Here is a 23,773-nt window from a genome sequence, read left to right as displayed (position 1 = left end):
CCATTGTTTAGTAAGGTATTCCTTTAGGAGATTTTGAAGCTATGATGATCTGTGTTTTTTAAGATATTCTGGGGTAATAGTTTCCACTGAAGTAGCCATGTGGCTTTGTTACCTTAAGTATAAGTTTATTGGATGATCTAAGGGTCCTGGGTTTGGTATTTAGTTGCACTAGGTTGGAAAGTGCAGGGCAGTTTTCAGGTTTGTGGATAACAGAGTGGGCAGTGGTTAGTTGATTGAGCAGTAACAGATTGGGAATTCAAGCCAGTGTAATTTTTTGAAGTGCAAGGCAACGATGGATCCTGTTGGGTATATTAGCAGTAAATGTTGCTATTTTGCTATAACAGGGATCAAGTAAATGTAAATCAGACTTGTGTAGGTTAGTGAAAAGTTGAGAACAGTAGAGAAGAGTAGATAGGAGGTGGGATCTGGCTTTGGCTAGTCTGGCATTTTGAGTAAGTAAATGTTTGGCCCTGTATAGAGCACAGAGTATATCTATACACACACGCACACACAGACACACACACACACACACACACACACACACACACACACACACACACACACACACACACACACACACAGACATAATTTAGTCACCTGTAACTCATACCTCCAAAAAAATATAAAACTAAACCACACTAGAACGACCTGAGTTTGGTGTAGCTCATACCTCTCAAATATTATTGTTTAGATATAGTGCTATGATTTTAGCCCACAGATTTACCACTTCTCATAAGAGATTTACTATTATACAATGACCCCACCATTAATATTCCAAAACGTGCATGCTGATCGGTCAGTGTGCACATTGTAAATCAGACTTATACTAATGGAAAAAGGTCCAGTCACCTGGACTTTTTCCATTAGTATACGTCTTTTTTTTTTCCTACAGCAATGGAGAAAGCAAGATCTCCGTTGCTTTTTAGAAAGTGTCTCGCTATGCTAAAGGAGTTTAACATAGCGAGACAGCTATAAAAAAAGCAATGGGTAAAATTAGATCTCTGTTGCTTTTTCTTAAAGCTGTCTCGCTATGTTAAACTCCTTTAACATAGTGAGACACTTTGTAAAAAGCAACAAAGATCTTGCTTTCTCTGTTGCTTCCACCCACAGCTCTGATGTACTGCGTAAGCGTACGCATGCGCAGTACATCAGACCTGCCGCAGAATACCAGACAGCTGCAGAAGGCCAGCAAGGAGGCATTATACAATGCCATTATTTTAGAAAACTAAGTATTTTTTTCTTAAATAATGTCATTATATAATAGCAATAACCCACTTCTGGGTGAGGGTAATGCTGGATTTACCCACGGTTGTCTTTGTTTGGCCACTCGGGCTTCGCCCTCATGACCAAACCATGACAACTGTGGATAAATCCAGCATTACCCACACCCAGGCGTGGGTTATTGCTTAAATATTCTTTGTAAAATCAAATCAGTTTATGGATAGATACCTTATTAAATTAAAAAAAATAACTAAGTTTATACAACATATTCCTGCATAGGACCTTCTATTGTGAAAAATAAGACGTTACTCCACCTTTGTTTTCCAGATAGTACACCAATCGCAAATCACTATTTGCAGGTACTTTCCAAATTCCATTGCTGTGTGTTTTAATGCTCAGAGGATTGCAGGTTACAATACTGGTATCATGGTATACACAGAAATATGGGTTAATAGTGTCCTATTTCTCTTACCACACAGATTTTTGCTGACCAAATAAGTGAAGACAATGCCAAGACAGCACACTGATAGCATGTTGTATCCTCTGTGGAAACTCAACCTCCTTTAACAGCTACTAACATGGATAAAAAGAAAATATGTGACTGTGCATTCATTACCTTATCTATTTCTGCAATACATTTTATTTGTGTTAAATTGTGCTCCTTCATTTCAGACCATTTGAAACTGATGTGCACCCCTTTCACCATTCTCTCTGTCTATTTGTCTATTCGTTGTATACATATTAGTGTTGCATCATCACCACCATAAGCAAAAGTTTTTTTTTTGCATATTATTATTATTATGTACATCAAAAGCAAAAATACTACTCTCAGCACTTTCATATACTCACAGTCTAGATCCACAGAACTTCCTAATTAATACTCACATTTTTTTTATTGATTCCTCTTTTAAATTCTCCTGGTTCACTGTTGAATTTAGCCCAAGTGTATGGCTTTTTTCATAATCCTTGTGTGTTCATCTCTTGCTCTCTCTCTCTCTCTCTCTCTCTCTCTCTCTCTCTCTGTATATATATATATATATATATATATATATATATATATATATATATATATATATATAAACACATATGAAAAAAAATCAGCATGTTAACACCTGCTCTCCATTCCTAACATGTTGAGCAGAAATTGTATTCCATTACATATTATTAATTCAGTCATAGGGAGACTGTGTATGTCTCTAGTCTGATAGTAGTGTTCTGCTAGCAATTGCTATGCATATCATAATTTTGATTTCTCTATTTGTCTGATACTTTTTTGAAGACCTCAGTTGAAATGCATTCTGTATCACTCTCTTAAAAATTCTTCCAAGAACAGGTAACATTTTCAATGAAATAATAGTTTCTTAAGTGAAGAAGATAACAATTACAATATGCATGCATACTCTATAGCTGGTATCGCTTTACTCTAACTGATATTTATTCCTTAGTTCTACATATTCAGCAAAACATTAGCAAGCCAGGGCAAAGGTTAAAGCAGTAAAAAAGATCAGTATTAAAGAAAACTTAAAAGACATACCCCGGGATTCATGAAGCTTGCGCCAGGTGCAGGCATAGCGTCGTCGATCTAACACCAAATATGGCCGCCGAGCGATTCAGGTACGAGCTGTTTCCATGTGCACTACCTGCATACACTACACCCACACAGCTGTCGGTGCCTGTATACTAATCACCCCATGTGCAGCAGTGTAGCATGCAAATGAAGGTATATAGCGATTCAGAAAGTGGTGCAAGCGTAGTGTAAGCATGCAGAAATGTAAACCGAAAAAAACGGTTTAAATTTTTGCAAACATAAAATCGTAGCCATGTCAGCGGACCAAACACATGTATTATACTGTTAATATATGCCAATAGCTAAATATATAGCCATTGGCATAAAACAACATGCACAAAATATGAAAAATAACATTTAATATTATGGCCACACTAACACGAAGTTAAAGCACAGGGCATCGGTGTGCAAAGGGGATCACAATGAAAATAGAATTATATGGAATAAAACTGCAATGCAACACTTTTCATGATTTCCCAATAATAGTCAGTGGCACGTATGCTACACCACACCATTGCACAAGGGTTGCTAAGGGGCTGTGATGATGTTCTGCTTGGTAACTAGCAATTAGTAGGCAATGCCATGCAAATGAGAGGAGTAATAGTGAATCACAAATTCCCCGATGGTGTAAGGATGTACCTCACAGTGTAGCATTACAACACCGAGGTGTGCCCTGGAGATAAAGATGACATCAAGAGAGGGGTGTGCCACCTTTGCTGTAAACACATTGGAGCATTGCTAATCCAGTTTGCCTGTTGCTAAGCAAAGCTGCAGGATAGGGGTGTGTTGAAGTAGCCATAGCTTTGCTTAGCTAAGAGCACACAAGGTAAACGAATGTGCATGTGAACGTGGATAAAAACGAGCTGTAAACCCGGTAAATGGCTGTACGTGGCATGCACCAGAGTGGAAACAGGAAGGTTATGGGAAAAAGATAAGGAAATGCTGCAGCATGGAAATTGGAGTACAAATGAGTAATTAACACCTAGGAACCCACAGTGGGCCATTGACAACAGCTAACAAGGCTGCTAGCAGCTACCTGCAGAACTGGAAAGGGGAGGTGCCGTACTGCAAAGAAAACAGTACTGTCACAGTAGAACAAAGCAAAATTGCAGTAGATCAGCTACATAACACATTTCGCAACACATTCCTGGGTAGGGAAAGTACAAAACAAGAAAGCCAGCAGCTGGATGCATGCCTGACAATGGGAGGGGATTCGGGTTGAAAAGTGAATTAAAGGGCGACAGATAAATCAAGGCAGGCAAGCATAATTCAACACCAAAGGCCCCACAATTGCAGTACTCACTGTAAAACCCATAATTAAGATACCCTGCAGCTGGATTTGCACATACACACCCAATGACATCAGCAGCATCCATAGCACAATAGTATAAAGTGTGAAAGCACCTCACACACACTTGTGTATTTCCATACACTCTGCACCATCGGTGTATACAGATGGGGAACTTTTATTATGTACATGTTAGGGACTGCTATAGCTTTGATTCACCAGCATGTGTTGGAGACTGAAGGTGGTGTGGAGGATGATGCTGACAACCACCTCGGGCACCGGAGGAGGAGAAGAGTGTTCAGAAGCATTGTAACCTACCAGGGGTTAAATGAACTGGAGATAGTACAGCATTACAGGGTGGACAGGGACACCAAAAAGCAACTTGTTGAGATGTGCCAGCCATGCCTCAGAGCCAGAAATAGCAGAGGAGAACCCATCCCAGTAGACATGAAGGTATGCCTAAGCTTGAGAATACTAGCCACAGGTACCTTTCAAAGGCCAACTGGGGATATCCTGGGGATCTCACAGGCATCAGCATCCAGGGTACTCCACCAGTTCCTGGATGCCATATTACCACATACCAATGAGCACATATACTTCCCCCAATGCAGGAGGAGTTGTTCAGCAATATGCATCTCTTCCACTGTGTGGCAGAATACCTGGAGTTATTGGGAGCAATAGACTGCATGCACATACACATCAAGTCAGCACCTGGTGAGCAGGGTAGGCGATACATAAACCGCAAGGGATACCCCTCCATCAACTGCCAGGTCATGTGCAATGCCCAGGGAATTATAATGGATGTGTATTCTGGTAGCCTTGGAAGCTATCATGACTCTCATATCTGGCATGCCTCACAGTTGTAGCAGGTATTTGCCAGGGGGGACATGCCAAATGGCCACCTGGTGGGGATGCTGGTTATGCACTGGAACCATGGATGATGACACCCATCAGAAATACACACACACCCATGCAAGAACACCATAATGAGGCACACACACAAACCAGAATCATCATAGAGCATGTGTTTGGGATGCTGAAACCACGGTTCCGTTGCTTGGGCATATCTGGTGGAGCCTTCCAGAACTCTCCAGGCACATGTGTCCACATCTTCATAGTATGTGCCATGCTACACAATATGATCCTGCAGAAACAGCTGCAGCAGGGACAGAATGGTGAAGGCCCTCACAGCCCACCACCATTGCCAAGGGCCCTACAGGCACAAAGGGACTCAGACCATGAACACACTGAGCCAGCCTCAGTATGCAGATGGAGGTGTGCCCAGTATGCCCATGCCTTGTCAAAGAGGGAATGTATAGCACACACACTGACATTATAGGCACCTATGGACTGACACCGCCTGCGCACACAGTAAACATGGATGGCACACATACAAGACCACCTGTAAATTGTCATGTATAGGCAGTGTATTGTGTGCATCCTACAGAGGCAGCCATCAACTATTGCACACACAACCACTATTGGCACAAAGAAAGTCAACACCTGAACAGTAAACTAAGCTATCAGCATGTGCTGATACTGTATGTATAGGTTCATAGGTACATAGGTAGGTACTTGGCTAACTGCCCAAGGCCATTCATAAGCCTAGCCAAAATGTGTAAGCTGTCGCCACCTCATTGATTAACTAACTGTCCCTCTGTGGAGAAGAGCCAATTGCAGGATCCCTGGGGTTTATCCACTGTTCCCCATCCACTCTGCAAGGTTTCCCTGGAGTGTTAGTGAGGGGCTCCATATAATTTAATCAGGGATGTAGTTCCAAACCACAGAGAGTACCTGTGACAGGAATCTGTCACTCCAGCATCTTCCAGTTATGGTTGTGGCAAGGTGCAGCTCATTACAGTGTGTGGCTCACTGTGACATGGATTCCCATAGGTGGAGCATAACCATTAAGCCCGACTTGGACATGGCTTTGTTGGCCAGCAAAGATCATCTCTGAGTAAATGAGATGCCACTGAGTAATGAAAGATTTAATTCAGTCTGGCAACATAGGACACATGTCTGAGGCCAGTGTAATCCTCTTGGTGAGGTATGTTCGTGGACCCTCCAGCTGTTGGATGTGTCTTCTGAGGTACATCCCAAATGGGTTATCATACTCGATGATGGAATTGATGAGTGATGAGTAATAACCTCAGTATGTCTAGATGTGAACCCTTAAGTAATCAGATGGCCTACATAGAAGGATGTTCTAATTACTTTGGAGGTATGATTGTCAAAGGAGAGATCACTATCTAATGTAGTCCACACATACCCATTACCTCATCTGTATTAAAGTGGCTGCCACTCATGTGTTAATATGTGGGTGTTTAGTTTTCCCAACATGGAATGACCATGCAGTTTGTGGCCTTTAGCTGGAGGCCATGACTTGACACAATGTGTTGGTCTATGTGAGGCCCCTTGAAGGATATCTTTGACAGATGGACTGTCAATTATGGCTCCCAGTTTGCAGTAATCACCAGACACGGTCTGCTGTAATCCACCTGTGTTTGCCTGTACCAGTGAGAAGTATATGGCAAACAGTAGGAGTCCCAGGACTGAGTCCTCTGGGACACCAGTTGTGACTGGTTAAGAGTTGGACCTGGAGGCTGCTAGGCTTACCATGTGGGTTCTGTGTGTAAGCCTGTTGGCAACCCAACCTATGATGTACGGGTGTATGTATTGGCTGGTAAGTTTATAAATAATACCTGAGTGGTAAATGGTGTCAAAATCCTTGGTGAGGTCCAGGTAGTATGTGTGAACTACCACACCCGTCACCTAAGGTCTAGGTGACTGTAAGACATCAAACAGGTTCAATAGGCATGATCTGCACTCGATCAAGCTGACCTGGGTTGCGTCGAGTGTCTGGAGGTTCCCAATGTCTCTGTTAATGAGTTCCATGATGATGTGCTCCATAAACTTGCAGACCAGGCTAGTCAGGCTTATAGGGCAATCATTCCTGGGGTCCGTTGTAGTGAAACCTTTGTGGAGTGAGATAACTGTTGCTGTGCGCCACTCTGTGGGTATGTAGCCTGTAGAGAGGCTCGGTTTGAACAGTGTGTTTAAGTGAGGGGTTAGTTTATTTGGAGCTCTTGTAAGACACAGCCTGGGACACTGTCCAGTCCCATTGAGGCTGTGATTTTGGCTTTGGATAGGGCTGCTTTAACCTGTGTGTCAGTGATTGCCGGGGCCATACATTCTTCTGGTATGGTTCTGGGCCATTTAGGGGTTGAGAGGGGTGTAAAGTTTGCACTTAACCTGTCTGCCAAAATGTTGGCAATATCAGTCGGTTCAGTGTATTTTGTGCCAGTCTGCATCAACTCAGAGCAGATCTGAGAGTTCCCACTTAGGTTCCTAACATAGCTAAAGAATGCTTTGTGGTTATCTGTAGGGTCCTTGGGAAATTGTCTTTTGAAGCTAGTCTTGGATGATTTCATGAGGGATTGTAGTTTCTTGCTGATACTGATCAGGGATGTCTGCCCTTCTAGGGATTTCACTCTTATCTGTACTAGTTTCCTCCTTCTATTGTAGAGCATGTTTATGGCAGGTGTCCACCAGACCGGTTTCCTTTTCTTGGAGGAGTGAGTCTAGGTTTGTCTTGGGATAGCATGATCCATGCATTCTTGCAGATGATCATAGAGTGCCTTTGTATAGGTTTCAGCATCTTGGACAGCATTGTCTATTGGCGTGGGGGCTGTGAACCTTTCCACCTCGGGCTTAAGCAACGTGAAGTCAGCTTTGTAAAATATTTTCACGGTGGTTTCCTTGTTTGGGGTTGTGGGAGGAATGTGAATATCCAGAGTGATTAGTCTATGGTCTGATCTAACCAGCGAGGGGTTTACGTCAGGTGTGAAACATTGGTCACCCATGTTGGTGATGACCAGGTCCAATATGTTGTTCCCTCTGGTGTGGGTGTAGACAAGTTGTTCCAGGGCATTTGAGTTTACAAATTTTAGGAAGCGCTGGGCAAGGGAGTTAGTACTTGTGTAGTTCTCCCAGTTAATGTTTGGGTAGTTGAAATCACCCAGTATTAGGGTGTTTGGTAGGACCAGCATATTTTCCAGTGTCTCCAGAAATGCGGAATGTGGGTCCTGGATCTTGGTGGGTGATCTGTAGCAAGCTACAATTTTGATTGCAGTTTTGCCCATTGTCAGTTGCACTTGGATGATCTCTGATGCATCGTGCTGCACCACTAACCTGGAGGTGTGAGGATCCTTGATGAATATGGATACAACCCCGCCTTTTGTGTTCCTGTCTGGGTTCTGTGGCCGAAAGGTGTGGTATGAGTTATAGCCTGGTAGTGCTGGGGTGCTCTCTGGAGCCTTAAACCAGGTTTAAGTTGCTGCAGATATCAATGTTTTCCATACTGAGGAATGCCTCGGGTGTGTGTGCATTTTGAGGTTTAGACTTCTGTTGTTGAGTAGCAATACCCTCAGTTTCTGGTTACTTGTGTTATTTACGGTGGTGGGTTTGTCTTATGAGCCTTGTCTAAAAGTCCACCTTGCCTAATATCCACCTCTCTACTATTGTTTGACAGTAGAGACACACTTTTTGAACATTTAGATTTGTGTAGCCTAACCTCTCATTGCCAGACTAACAGCTGCTTGGAAATATGTTGACAGTACTGGTAATGAAACAGAGTGCATATTAACTTTAACTCCAGTGTGACATCTGCAGTAGGAGTGTAAGATGTAGGAAACTGCTGCCCATGTGTAATAGCTGCTTCATAGGTGATGGCTATCTGATTATATCCTGATCATGTTGATAGTGGCAGCAGAGTCTATTGATATTTGACTCTGTGTGGAGAGTGGGTGTCTGTGCCCAACAGAGCTCATTGTTCTGCTGGGTATGTGAGTATATACCCAGACAAGGATAAAGCCTTGTTCACACTTGCATTATCTGTAATCAACTATCAGAATGTGATGTGGCCCTCAGAGGGGGATTGCTACTAAAGGTAGCTACCATGTTCCAGTAATAGCTAGTGTTGCCACATCCATGACACAGATATTTACATGTGAGCATCACTGTCTAAAACATCTTCATAAGCAGTAAGTATACTAAATACAGTACGTGGTACTTGTAGTACTGAATGCTCATACAGGCATGTCCACTAGTCAACAACTGGTGTTTACTAATGTCAGCTTTGTGTATGTGGCCATCCCGGGGGAATGCAATCTCTATGCCATGTACACTGCCAAACCCACCTAACACCACACCCCACAGATTGTCTAGGATGCAGCTACAGGGGTGAGCCTGGAGGCAGTCCATTTTACACCCATGACTGGACTAGACAGTCAAGAGGTGTAGGTTAACACATGCATCTCATCACCACAACCAACACATACCTTTACCAGAACACAGTAAGGACACACACACATGCCACCAGATATCACACACATCCAAATAGACAGACAACAGAATACAAAGACTGTATGACATAGTTTGCATAATTGTGTCACACCTGAGAACACGTGGCTGGAAACATGGCCAACAGTACTCATTTGTACTCACACCCCGTACAATTCCTATACTCAACTTTGGCAAGGCTGATGATGTCACCCACCTAGGAATACACCTCTGGGATTGCTGTGACCCAGTAATCTTGGTAGCACATTCTATAACTGCGTAATCCTGTAGTGTGTTAAAGTAGTCAGGTAGGTGCTCTATTCCAAGGCATAGCAGGTGTGTGTTTGTCAGTCATATCCTATGTGTTGGTGGCTGTGAGTGTCTGGCCACTGGATGTGTTGAGGAGTGTGTTTTGCAGTTTCCCTATATAGTGGCCATATATATGTCACAATCAGCCAAAAGACTGGGTTGGCAAGACATACCCATACATTTGACAATAGGCCTGGTGAGTAAAGTCAGCAACCCTAATATTACCCAGAATGCAGTCTGAGCCCATGTGTCAGATAGAAACACACTTGCCTTGGGATTAACACCAGTACACAATACACAATACAGGAGCTGCTGGTGTTTACCTTTTCATTCTTTTCTAATGCTTTGGTGTCACGAGGTTTGTTCTTGGGATATATAATCTATATCTATGTATGTGTGCATATATATATATATATATATATATATATATATATATATATGTATATATAGACATTAACACACATGCATCTACATAATGGAATACATGTTCTATACTGTTGAATGACTGTGCTGGATGATATGTTCATGATAACATCCAATGTCCATATATCTGCCATGGCTTAGTGATAAAGCACATCAGCTGTGATGTCCAGCGTCCTGGTTTTGAGCCTTGCAGAGGTCGGTTATTTTGTTGCTGGGCAGAACAAGGGCCATTGGATATGGAGTGAGCAAGGCACTTTTAAGCAGTTGTGAGCGGGTGTGTGCAGACTTGCATGATGGTAAGCAGTGGTTAGTTTAGGGGAGGCTCAGTATGGGACATGTAACTATGCATTAGCAGGCAATCTTATGCAAATGAGGTGAAGGATAGTGAATCCCAGTTTTCCCCAGGGTGTGAGGCAGGTCCCAAGAGTGTAAGAGTATAGATAGCCGGGTGCAAGACTTGGATGTAGGTGACATCATGGGGGTGTGTCAGGCATACTGTAAGTGGATTGGAGCCCTGTGGCTTGGGATTGCTCCTAGCTTAGCACAGCTAAGCTAGGGGTGTGTCTAAACCTGGCTAGGACAATCGGAAGGGAAAACAGCAGTAGGAAAGTAATCAAGGAGAACTAGCTAAGCTGACAGGTGAAATGTATCAGGATCAGCCAATTACAGAGGCAGTAGACGAGCCCAGCCCAGAACACTACTATAAACTATGCAAACACCTTCCCCTCTGTTTTTTCCACACTCTCCACCACCAGTGTATACAAGCAGGTAAATTTTAACAAACAAACCTACAAAATGAGAAGGGCTGCAGCAGGCAACATTGAACAACACGTGCAAGAGACTAAGGGTGGTGAGGATGTGAATGTTGCCGAACAACCCACAGTGAGGAGACAGAGAAGAGTGTACAGACTCAGGGTAACCTATCAGGGGTTACATGAGCTGGAGATAGTGGAGCGCTATAGGGTGGACAGAGACCTCCGACAGCAAATTGTTGAGCTGTACTGGCCACACCTGACACATCATAATGGCTGAGGGGAACCCATCCCAGTGGATACCAAGGTATGTGTAGGCCTAGGTATACTAGCCACAGGTACCTCCCAAAGCACAATTGGGGATATCATGGCGATCACACAGGCATCAGCATCCACAGTATTCCACCAGTTCCTGGATGCCATGTCAGCACATGCCAGTGAGCACGTTTATTTCCTCAACACATGTGAGGTGTTGACCAGCAATATGCATCTCTTCCACCAAATAGCAGAATACCCTGGGGTAGTGGGTGCTATAGACTGCATGCACGTATGCATCAAAGCACCACCCGGTGAGCAGGGTAGGGTCTACATCAACCACAAGGGGCATTCTGTCCATCAGCTGCCAGGTCGTATGTGATGCCCAGGACATTATAATGAATGTGTGTGCTGGCTGCCTTAGAAGCTATGACGATTCAGAAATATGGCATCTGAAGCAGCTGTACGACAGATTTGCCAATATGGACATCCCTTACGGTCACCTAGTGGGGGATGCTGGGTACCCACTGGAGCCGTGGCTGATGACACCCATCAGAAATGCACACACACCTGAACAACAATGCCATAATGAGGCACACGCACAGGCCAGACATATATTGGGATGCTCAGGACACAGTTCTAGTGCCTGGATACATCCTGTGGAGCCTTGCAGTATTCACCACTTACATGCACCCAAATTGTTATGGTATGTGCTATGCTACACAATATGATCCTGCAGAAAAAGCTGCAGCAGGAACAGCATGGGGCAGGGCCAGACAGACCCCCACCAATGCCAATGCCTGCACAGGCACAGAGTAACTCAGAGGGGGAACAACCTGAGCCTAACCCAGTAGGCAGAAGGAGGCATGCCCAGTATGACCTGGCCTTGGCAAAGAGGCAATGAATAGCATATGCACTGATACAGTAGGGACCCAGAGAATGACACTCTCTCTGACTCGCACAGACAGTAAAAGGGATGCCAAACATGACACTACCTGTGCTCAACCATATATAGGGAGTGTACTATGTGCATCCAACATAGGCAGCCCTCCAGCACCATCCTCAAGTCTGGCACACCATCAAGGTAAGTCAATCAACCTACCAATTGCCAAATGGATTAGAATGTGTTGTTACCTGTAGCTATGGTATGGATGTGAGCATGCAAGGGAATTGGGTAGCCGAATGTTAAGGCAGCAGACAGTAGACACCCATAGTGGCACCATGACATCTGTAACACATACTGGAGTCACCATAGTAGCCGGTACTACACAGGGTGCCAAACCCCAGTACAGGTAATGGGCAGAACAACATGTGTGTCCATAAGACCCACACAAGTCTCAGCCAGCAGGACAGGTGTAGACAGACACAAACAAATGCTGTACTATGGCCTCTGACTGTGCCCTATAGGTAACTCCTCTCCCAGATCCACACAGACAGACTACAGCATGGAAGGCATTCGGATGTAAATTGTGAAGGATAGGAAGTTAGAAACTAATATGTTGGTAATTAAAGTTAAGATGTGTAGTACACTGGTATGCCAATAGCCAGCTTAATAGGTAAGACTACACACTGAAATGGAGTACCTGACATACCAGCACAGTCCTAGCAAATGTGTACAAGTGTCAGGTGTGCCCCCCCTTCCAACATACACTTATAGCAACAGTCAGGTGTGCCCCCCCCTCCTGTGTAGGAATGTAGATGCAGTCAGGTGTCCCCCCCCGCTATGCAGACATGTAGCAACAGTCAATGCCAAATGGCCGATGGATACCCTGCAGACACAGCATGCGACCTGTGGGTGTACAACACAAAGGTCGGCACCGCAGTAAAAACTACCTGGACTTGATCCACACATGCGATACAGATGGCCATACTGTGGCTTGCTCGCACACTTGAAGGTATGAAGGCAATGTCAGTAAACAACATACTGAAAGGTCATACTGGGCATGCTCACACTTCAACACATAAAGGCCATGTCTGCAAACACCAGTGGCCCAGACATATCTGGCAGTCGCAGTTCTTAGTGCAGACACATGTCAGTATGCACCACTCCTGCCTTGCACACACAGTGGATAGGGATACAGGCATATATGTAAGGACAACACACTATAGTAAGCCAAAGGTAGACGGACATAGATGTGTGGAAGAGGGTGACTGTGACAAGGAGCCATCCAGGCCTGTCCCACCCAGCACACAGCCAAAGGGTCCCAAAAACATGAAGTGCAGATGTCATTCACTGCAGATACTAGCCACCAGTATCTTTCAGCATGACAGACTACGTGGTGCACGTGCCAGCTTTGCAACATGACTGTACAAGGAAGTAGTCATCTAGTAGCTGTATACATGTACCTGTGACATATGACCCCGTGTGTGCCTGCATGTGGCATGTCAACCCCTACATGAATGGGTTATGGCCCATGCACACACTGCCCTCCCCATAGCAGTATTATGACAAGCCTGCTGAGGTCATCCAGTATGAAATACACCTTTGGGAGAGCTGTAGCTCAGTAATCTCCATGGCTCATCCCATAACTGCATACTGCTGTAGTGATAAACTAGTTAGGTAGTAGTTCTAATCCCAGACTTGCCAATTGTGTGTGTGATTGTGTGCGTGTCTGTCTGTCTCAGACTGTGTAAAAAGAAATGCTTTTTAGGCTACTCACAGTCCGTACAATTCATATACTCATATTTCACAGGCCTCACAGAGGATTGAAAACTGTCTGATTACAAATGGTAAGATCTGTAAGCACAGTGAGTTACTTCATGTTAGGCATTTCATGCAGTGTACATATCACCATGTCATAACTAATTAACAGAAGAAAGGAATGTCATGTTATTTGCAAGTATTTCCTTATTACTGATTTCCTGTCTGTGTGATTGACCGGGGCAACACTTTAAAGCAATAGCTACTCTGTAATGTAATACTTTAACAGGTCTGTCAGGCAGACATGTGTAAAATTAGTCTAGTTACTTGGTTAAACATTTAATTATTTACACAAGCATTTTATACCGACATGTGCTCAACAGGCATGTTAATGAGCTGCATTAAACCTGAATGATTGCATTACTGAAACTGAACAAGAACTATTTCTTTTTTGGCTCTCTACAAAAAAAAAAAAAAAAAAAAATATTTTACTGGCATTCAATTGTTTACTCATGTAATTATTCCTGTATTTAACATTTTTTTATTGGGGACTATACAATTATTTTTTTGTAATCTCTAGTTCTTGCGGATTATTTGTATAATTGTTTTTTTTTTTCTGTCCTTGTTATTGTCTCGGAGCTTTTCTCCTTGGGCCTCTACTGAAAATGGACATATATCCATTTAGACTAGCCCGGTCAACAAACATAAAATAAATAAATAAAAATAAATAGTGTTGCCCCAATAATGGAAATTTACCCATACAACAGTACAGTACATGTATTCAATTACATAGATGTATGTGTGTGAAATGATGATTAAAAGACAGTGAAATTGCTATGTATATGTTTGTCGTGAAGGGCTTACAAGACACAAGTTTTTAAGATTAGGCTTCAGCTTGGATTAATTATGTAAAAGCCTTGTACAATAGCAACAGATGTATACATTGTAACTTGAAAACTAAATCCAGGCGTATACAGGAAATAGTTTTTATATATAAGGGAGCTTGGGTAAGAGTGTATGTTTTTTTCTGATGAAGTTCACGTATTAAATGAGTGGATGAAAGTGCTAAATTTGTGGTTGAATTCATCTTCTTTTTGCACTGGATATATGCCTGGATTTAGTTTTCAAGTTACATTTTTTCAGTTTTTCATTTCGTTTTGATGTATACATTGTAAACATAGTTATTTCCAGGCTCAGCGATGCCTTCCTAAATCCATGCCTGACACTCTTAAAAAAAAACGATCACTGTGTACTGATTGTAATCGCATCCTCGTGGCTTAAAGAAGCCAAGTTAGTATAATTAGAGATGTTGAGGACAGGTATTTGACAATGAAAACATTTTTTTACAATGCCTGCTTTCCCTATAATGGATAGACTGCTGTAATAGTAGGTCTTTGTCTTTGTTTTTGCACTATTCTGCTTTCGGGCAAACACTTTCAATGCGGGTGCTCAGCTCCGACTCCAACCTCAAGCCATGTTGTTTGGATGTTAATGTTAACAGTTGTGTGTAAATCAGTTAAATGGATAAAATGTAAAAACAAAATGAAAACAACTGTAACTTCTACATTTTACACATTTACACAAACATGTTAAGACTAACACAAATACACAGTTTGACACTGAATTCAGAGGTCAGCAACCGCGTTAACAGTGTTGCACAGTTAACGGAAAAGTACCCCCACGCAAACGCACTTAAACATGCTTACTGGTGCTTATATATGTTTGCTACTGCATATTTGTGCTTACACCTGCTTAATAGTAACTTATTCATTATGTCACTAACACTGAGATTGAATGACATTAATTAAACATTTCATGCAGTACTCCAGTTCACATGTACATGTTCTTTTGTAGGTTGTACAGCAATGAGATGTATAAATATGTTTATATACACATTCCACATGGAAAATTATATGTGCTAGTGTGGGACTCAGACCGGGAATGCCTGTTCATTAGCGAAAGTTCTGACCAATACACTATTGCTGTGCTGCTTCAGTTGCATATATACCCATATACCCATGTCTCCTAGTTCCCCAAACACCCACCCCAACACTTCACTAACACTGCAGTCATCCATTCTCCAGTTGGATTTGTGGTGTATCCACACCAGTACACATTGGCTGCTGCCTACCCCTGTAGACCCATCCCATCAGTAGACTCACTACACATATCCTCAGGAATCCCTAACGTTTAGTCCACAAACATTGGTGACATAAGTGACCAATAGGACACTATTCGCAATTTTTGCTTTATCCCACATGGGACACAATTGTCTTTATGTCAAGATTAGACTCTTACTTCCTTGTATACTTACTCCCATTAACATGACACTACAATGAATTAATTAGTCTGACGATATGGTAATGTACACGTTACACATGAGAACTAATTATGTACGTGTTCGGCATAATTCTTTTATGCCGGTCAATTTAGTATTTGGAGTTGCCGTTGCAGGCAGATCACAAGGATAATTCCCTGTGTGAGACAGTCCTCACATTTGATTTATTCAACACAGCACTGACTTCAGACATTGTACACACTTCTGTGTTTTAGCAATTTCGGCCCTTCCCTCTTATGCACTACCTATTATTCTATCTACTGTCGAGGTTTGTAAAGACACATTCATGTGTTTATGTCTGCAGATGGAATGGATATGTTACAGGGAATGTACTTTTACATATAGATGTATGCAAGTGTGCGTATGCATACATACTTATAACTAACTCGCTGGCCTCCATGAGGCAGTCCAATTAGAACCAGGCCATCCAACCATGAGACGCCTGGATCCATAATCACATACCCATTATTCCTCAACCCCACCCAAGTTTGATATACACACAATCCATCCATTATCCAGTTGCTTTCACGGCCATGACACACCTCCACACATTGCCCTCCCCCCAGCGTTAGGGTCCCTACACGCATGTTGTCCCAACACATGTATTATCATGCTCTACCACCATTTAGTCCTTGAACATACCTGCCCTTGCGTGTGTAATGGACGGAGATCCAAATATGCTGTCAATTTTTGGTAGTACCACTGGGGACTACCCTCTGATTGTTTGTAAAGTAGACTTAGCAGATCAACAATGTTACTCTCACTGGTAAAACCCTGCCTGTGTTGTGAGTAGCAGTGCTTTGCTCACTCCTGGCCAGCTTGATATGACATATGCTGACAGCACTATATAATACTATAGTTGCTGTTGATTCCTTTCTCATTCCTTTTCTATGCTTTATTGTTACGATGTTCATTCTTCATTTTGATGTATACCCATGGTTCATAGTTACCCGAACACATGCCTCAACACTTCGCTAACACAGCAGTCATCCATTCTCCAGTTGGAAAAACCACACCACTACACATGCGCCACTCCCTACTGCTCTAGACCCATCCCACATGTTGTCTCACTCCAAGTATATTCAGATGTCCAAAGCTTATAGTCCTGAAACATACGTTCATACAATGGTCAGGGTGTTCAAATAGTCTTCCTGTTTTCGATTTGTCCGACTGGGGACTGGGACTGTCCTGTACCTGTTTGAAAGTCAGACTTAGCACGTGGACAATGTTAGTCCCTCTGTTAGCATCCTACCTGTGGTTGGAGATCAGAGGGTTTGCTCACCTCTGGCCAACTTGATATGACAGCACTAAATAATATGGGAGTGCCGCTCCTGTTTTCCTTTGCATCCATTATGAATGGTTTATTGTGACCATGTTTGTTCTTTACAGATATAAATATATGTACATACGCATGCATATACATCTACATGATTATTTTCTTTGATCATACTGTTGAATGACTGTGCTGTCTGCTATGCTTATGATAACATCAGAGTTAAGTATAACTGCTGTGGCTTAGTGGTAAATCACATTGGTTGTGGTGTGTAGGGTCCTGGCGTCGAGCCTTGCCGAGGTGGTTTATTGTGTTGCTGAGCAGAACAAGGGCCGTAGGACAAAGGGTGAGTAAAACACATTTCAGCAGTGGTTTTCTGTTTCGCCATGTTAAACTGCTGCTTCCCGTCACTCAAACACCTTCTCCATTCTTACTGTGATACATCACTCCAGTTCACATTTCTATGGTATTATATCATTTTACAGCATACAAATGTCAGACTATGCTTGTATACAGATTCCTTGTCGTAAATGGTGTGAGCTGCAGTCAAACTGGCAATGTCTGCTCATTAAGAGGATGCTCTAACCACTACACTATTGCTGTGCTTCTTAATTTGCATGTATAATCATGGTTCATAGTTACCCAAACACACACCGCAACACTTCACTAACACAGCAGTCATCCATTCTCCAGCTGGAAAATAACCACTCCAATACATATGCATCATACCCTACTGCTCTAGACACATCCCATATGTTGGCTCACTCCAAGTATATTCAGACGTCCCAAGCTTATAGTCCTGGAACATACATTCATATAATGGTCAGGGTGTTCAAATAGTCTTCTGGTTTTTGCCTTGCCTGACTGGAGACTGGGACTGCCTTGTACCTGTTTGAAAGTCAGACTTAGCACATGCACAAAGATAGTCCCAGTGTTAGCATCCTACCTGTGGTTGGAGACGCTGGAGGTTTGCTCACCTCTGGCCAGCTTGATATGACAGCACTAAATAGCACAAAGGTTCCACTGCCATTCGTTATGAATGCTTTATTGTGACCATGTTCATTCTTCATGGATATATATATATATATATATATATATATATATATATATATATATATATATATGTGTGTCTGTACATACACATGCATATACACCTACATGCTTATTTACATTTCCCATACTATTGAATGACCACCACTTACAGCTGCGCATACCTGCTTATGTCTGCTTGAAAGTGCCTTAATCACCCTATATCCAACAGCCATTATTCCGGGCATCATATAAAATTAGCAGCCCTTGCATGGCTTGGACCCAGGAAAAAAACACCAAAGTCACTGGTTTGACCACTAAACCATCCGTGATACATTCTGCATGGATGGTAGTTAGGATATATGACTTTACTACAGGCATTCCACACTACTGGCAACAAATGTGACAGTCGGTTGGTGTACATAAGTATAGTGCATGTTAATGTTCATATGTTTCTGAGAGACATATGTATACATTTGCAAGTATACATATTTATGAATAGGACACATACATAACAACTACTTATATGCATGTATGTGTGATGTGTAGCTATGCGAATATAAGTATGTACATTTATAGATATATGACTACATATCTGGGGGTATAAATGAACACCCACATCCGGGAGGGACCTGTACCGTTTGTATACAGGGGTTGTGTGCATCATTACGACGTGGAAACTGGACAGGGTATACAATTTGTGGATATATGTATTATTTGGAAGATAGCTATGGGGAAGCTTCTTGAGAACATGTGAAAGGTATATATTCCTGATAATGCACAGTAGGAGATGTGCATCACGGTCAGGTGTTTAATCCTGGGTTGTAGGTTCGGCAGGACCAGGTGGAGGCTGAGCAGAGTTGTGGACAAGTACTGCTAATCCAACTTGTGTCTGGATGTCAGCGAGGGTGGAAATCATATTGTGCCACCAAGTCTAGTCTTGAGAACAGAAAATTATCCCATGAGGGATGTCCAAAAATTGTGGATGCCGATGAACCCCATTCTTTTGGTTATATGAAAATGAGGGAGGGTTATACATGCATGGGATACCTAGTTTGCAGGCCCGAGACTGCTTAGGGTGAGACTACATACTAGATGTGGGTAGGGGGGCACTATGTGCAGATATGGCTCGCCCTAGCTAGCAGACCGAGTATGGGTGGTTTTGGTGGACATTCAGCAAGGGGGGTGGTGGCGTGCTGTGGAGGGGATGATGGGTATTCAATTATGTATCCAGGTGTGTAGGGATTGGATGGCTCAGTTCAGGCCAAATCATTATGTGGTGTGAGCTGGTACTGTTTCTGTACATGTGTATCATACATTTTAATGTTCATATGTTTGTGGGATTGTGTTCTGCAATATGACCTGACAGGGTGTATTGGGGATGTGAATGTATGTTCTTTAGTTTCCTTTTGGATTCTCCCACTGCTCCCTTGTACACCTCCAGTTCACCTATTGTACATCCAACCCAGTCTCCCCTTGGCAGATTATTACATTACCCATCACTCCACCCCCAAACTCCACATACACACCATCCATCCCTTCTCTGGTTGTTAGCCCATGGCACAGACAGCAGTACACATTGCCTACTCTACATATCTCTGGTACCATTATGGTTATAAGGCCAACCCTAGCATATTTGGTATTTCACATGCTGTACTTCATGCACATAGGTACACGCAAATACTTATCTTTCATGAAATGGTAGGTTGACCCAGGTTATATCCATTCATTTTGGGCCGTCCAGACAACGACGACTCAGACTGTGAATGAGCAGATATTAAGCGAATGCTCTCACCATTTGGGCTAAGCTTAGCAAAGGGCAGGAGCGTGCAAACACACTGTGTTTCACTTCCACTTAGTATAAAAATCAACACAATGAAATACGGACACAGGGTTTTAAATGTAATAGTTCTAGGGATCGGGGCTCAACATTTAGCTACGTGCTTGTCTGTTTACTCTTGTGATTTTATTTTGGTGTTCACGGAACTCTCTTGTATGTTTTGCATACATTTCAGTATCCACGGACACTTACAGGATTGATTACTATTAGAGGCAGGCTGTACTAGTCAGTATTTTAGGTTGCGTGACTGTAGCGGGCATGTTCACGCCTCCGTGCAGTTCTTAAACACGCCCCCTGCACTCATGCATGTTTCCTGTGCACGTGGACGGTGTGGCAGCGTACCTTCATTAATATGCATATGGTGCTGCTGCTCCATCTCTACGCCGCACGCTCAGCGCAAGGCTAACACAGTCCTTGTTCCAAGCTTCATGAATCCTGGGGATAGTTTTCATGCAGAGTTACTTGTGTACCAATACAAATAATAATTGTTTGTTCTTTTCTGTTTTCGATTTTCATATCTAACAAGGACTATAACTAAAATGATGTATCATAATGCCTTTCCTTCTATCTATTAATTTTCTTTTCCTAATTTATCAAATTCGGTGTCACTGGTAACAGGGTCTAAATTGAAAATAAATGAGCAAAAGGAAAAGCATAACTGTGGATGAAATGTGAGTTAACATAAAACACTCATGCATACAAATGACACATCAAGCTTCACATACACAGCTGGATCATTTCCACAGCAGTAGTCAAGTAACAATATTTGTTTGGAAAGTAGGATGAGTTCAGAAAAAACCTGGTAAACATTAAGGAAAAAAAATAGCTTTAAACAGAATACACCATAGATGAAAACTAAACCAACAATTCATGGAAGCTTTGTGCTGCTGTGCATAACTGCATCTATCTTTAACTTAAAAAAAATGGGAAAAAAAGTCCTCTCCTGTATTGTATTTTTCAGGAATTCCCACATTGATAAATTTCTTCATCTTTGTAAAAATGTAAGTGACATTAACAATGTATCACAAAATGCATCTATGCTATTTATAGACATGTTGTTTATCAGATATGAACATTAGAACACACACACACACACACACACACACACACACACACACACACACACACACACACACACACACACACACACGCGCGCGCGCACGCACACACACGCACACAAACATATTTCCATGAATCTGTTCTCACACAGAAAAATACTGTAAAATTGTTGGTTTAATCTAAAACTTCAGCTGTTATAAATTTCATGTTTTGGATGGAGTCAGCTTCAGCATCATAGAATGGTAAGAGCAGCAGACATGCAACATTATCAGAATACAGAGCACTATCCTTTTTGTAGTGCATGTATTTATAAACTAAAGCATTACTTACCAGCATTTCTAAGTTTCTTGTTCTTTATGATAGATAGAATAACAAGAATGTTTCCAAGGATGTCCATAACTGTTACAAAGATCATCACAACGGTAAGAAAAACAGCAACATGTCTTGAAGAATAGTCTGTATAACTACTGTAGCTGAAGCCTGAGAAAGAACAATTATTACAGCTATGATTTTCAGCTTTTCTCGTCATTTAACTTCTTGATAAATTACTACAAGTAAAGTTTGTGCATGATATATAGGTTTGTCTGAGGAACACCAGAATGCATTTTGTCAAATATTATATTATATTTCTGAAGCTTAAGCTTAACATATTCTAATTCACAAACATTTTATAATGTATTGGCATATGGCTATTGCAATGTATTATTGCTTAGTCCTTACTTCAGGGGTCAACAAGAAAGACAGTGTTCAGTCAAACAAATAAAATATATATTGTGATGTTTTGAAAAAGATTGCGAATCAAGCATAAATATTGTTACAAAATGGATTTGAAAGCTAGTTAAGTTACAATTTCTTTTCTAGAAAAGTTCTAGCCAACAAAACTATTTCAGTTAGAGGTTATATCATTCTAATCTTTGCCAAACTGAGCTCTCAGGTCATAAATGTACTGTCAACACTTTCATAACTGAGTTATATTGTATATTTTATGGACCAGTATAACAGGCAAGAAAAAATAAGTAGGACTGCTCTACTGGTTTCTGTGTATAACGTCTGTTCCAGATCTGATTCCTTTTATAGGAACAGAATTAGGTCCCAGCAGACTTGAAGTTTTTTTTTCAACTGTAAAACTGTGAGCATGATGTTATTTTCTTTAATTTCCAATTAAATATACATTGTTTGGTACATGTGTTCATGTCATATTAACCTTCTGCTTTAATTATTAAATTGCAATTTAAGCTGTGGGATTTGACAACAGTTAATTTACATATGATGAACAAATGGGAGATACAATTTGGTGTTATTGCCACAATCTAATGAAAATAATTATTTCTTGCATTGTTTATTTTTATTCATTTTTCCCTCAACACTCAGTGCCATTGTCAATTATCATATAAGTGAAGACACATTAACATTAATTTATATAACATTTTAATAGAAAAATGACAGAGCATGGTGTGATTTGCATGATGCGGTCTTTCTTTTACATGCATTTTTTTTAGTTTAGAAGACCTATTATTTATTTACATTGCAATTCAAATCTCTGAGAATGAGCTAATAGATAAAATAAATTTACATCTACCTTCCTCACTTTCATATTCTCTGTTTTAGATTTTATAAAGGACAGCACAATGCAGTTTATTGAAGTTACAACAGATGCTTTTATCATAGCTTAGATGGGTAAAACTCTCATTACAGCTCAGGTAACCCAGCTACAGTATCTGACACAAGCAATGAAGCAGCATGCATGGAGACAAAGGAATGCAGAAGCATTGTCCACCTACCTTTCTTTTTTGTGGGGTCCACATGGATGGGTGCATATTTCATGCAGAAGCTACAAAGAGAAGTTTGTGCAAGGAGAATGGGGTTTTAAGGTTTACACAACACAAGCAGAAGCAGGAGTCATTCCTCACAAGGTCATCTTGCATGCCTTACCTTGGTCATCACTGAGCATTTGCAGGAGAGGAAATAGGTCATAAAACAAAAAGCCATCAGATCATAGCCTATATGGTGTCTATGATGCAGTTATGAGCTCACCCAATAATGGGGGATGAATGGGTAGTAACAGCTATGGAAATGACTTGATGGCAGATAGGAGTGTTAAATAAGGATTTTCAAAAAGGATATTCCATTTTTAACTCAACTGTGGACTACCTACTATTTTCTATTTTATTATTTTGTAGCAGGTATTTTACAGTTCTATTTTTATTTATGAACTAGGTGCTTAACATAATTCAGGAGCGAACATCGCACCCTCCACACTGTGAAGTTTCTTCTTGATTTTTTTTTTATTTTAAATATAGAAAACATGCCTTCAAATAGAAAAGATACTTTGGAATATCTAGCACTAAAAATGCAGATGGCAATTAAGTGTCTCTGTAGATCTTACTAGTCCAAGGTGATTTCTTTACTCAAGCATTTCTTTACTTAGTTATATGTAT

General features: G+C 41.6%; 1 protein-coding gene across 1 annotated transcript in view; it reads right to left on the bottom strand.

The window, feature by feature from the left end:
- The window catches only part of LOC122808291 (melatonin receptor type 1C-like), a 221,029-nt gene that overhangs the window by 49,342 nt on the left and 147,914 nt on the right, over window positions 1–23,773 (bottom strand). The window contains exon 3 of the mRNA XM_044079255.1: window positions 21,666–21,815. Within this exon, the coding sequence (XP_043935190.1) occupies window positions 21,666–21,815 (150 nt within the window). The remainder of the gene's footprint in view (window positions 1–21,665; window positions 21,816–23,773) is intronic.

Source organism: Protopterus annectens, chromosome 8.part0, assembly GCF_019279795.1.
Source record: "Protopterus annectens isolate FY-2018-M chromosome 8.part0, PAN1.0, whole genome shotgun sequence".
NCBI lineage: Eukaryota > Metazoa > Chordata > Ceratodontiformes > Protopteridae > Protopterus > Protopterus annectens.
Note: the sequence above shows the minus strand (reverse complement) of the source record. Positions and strands in the feature narration are given on the sequence as shown.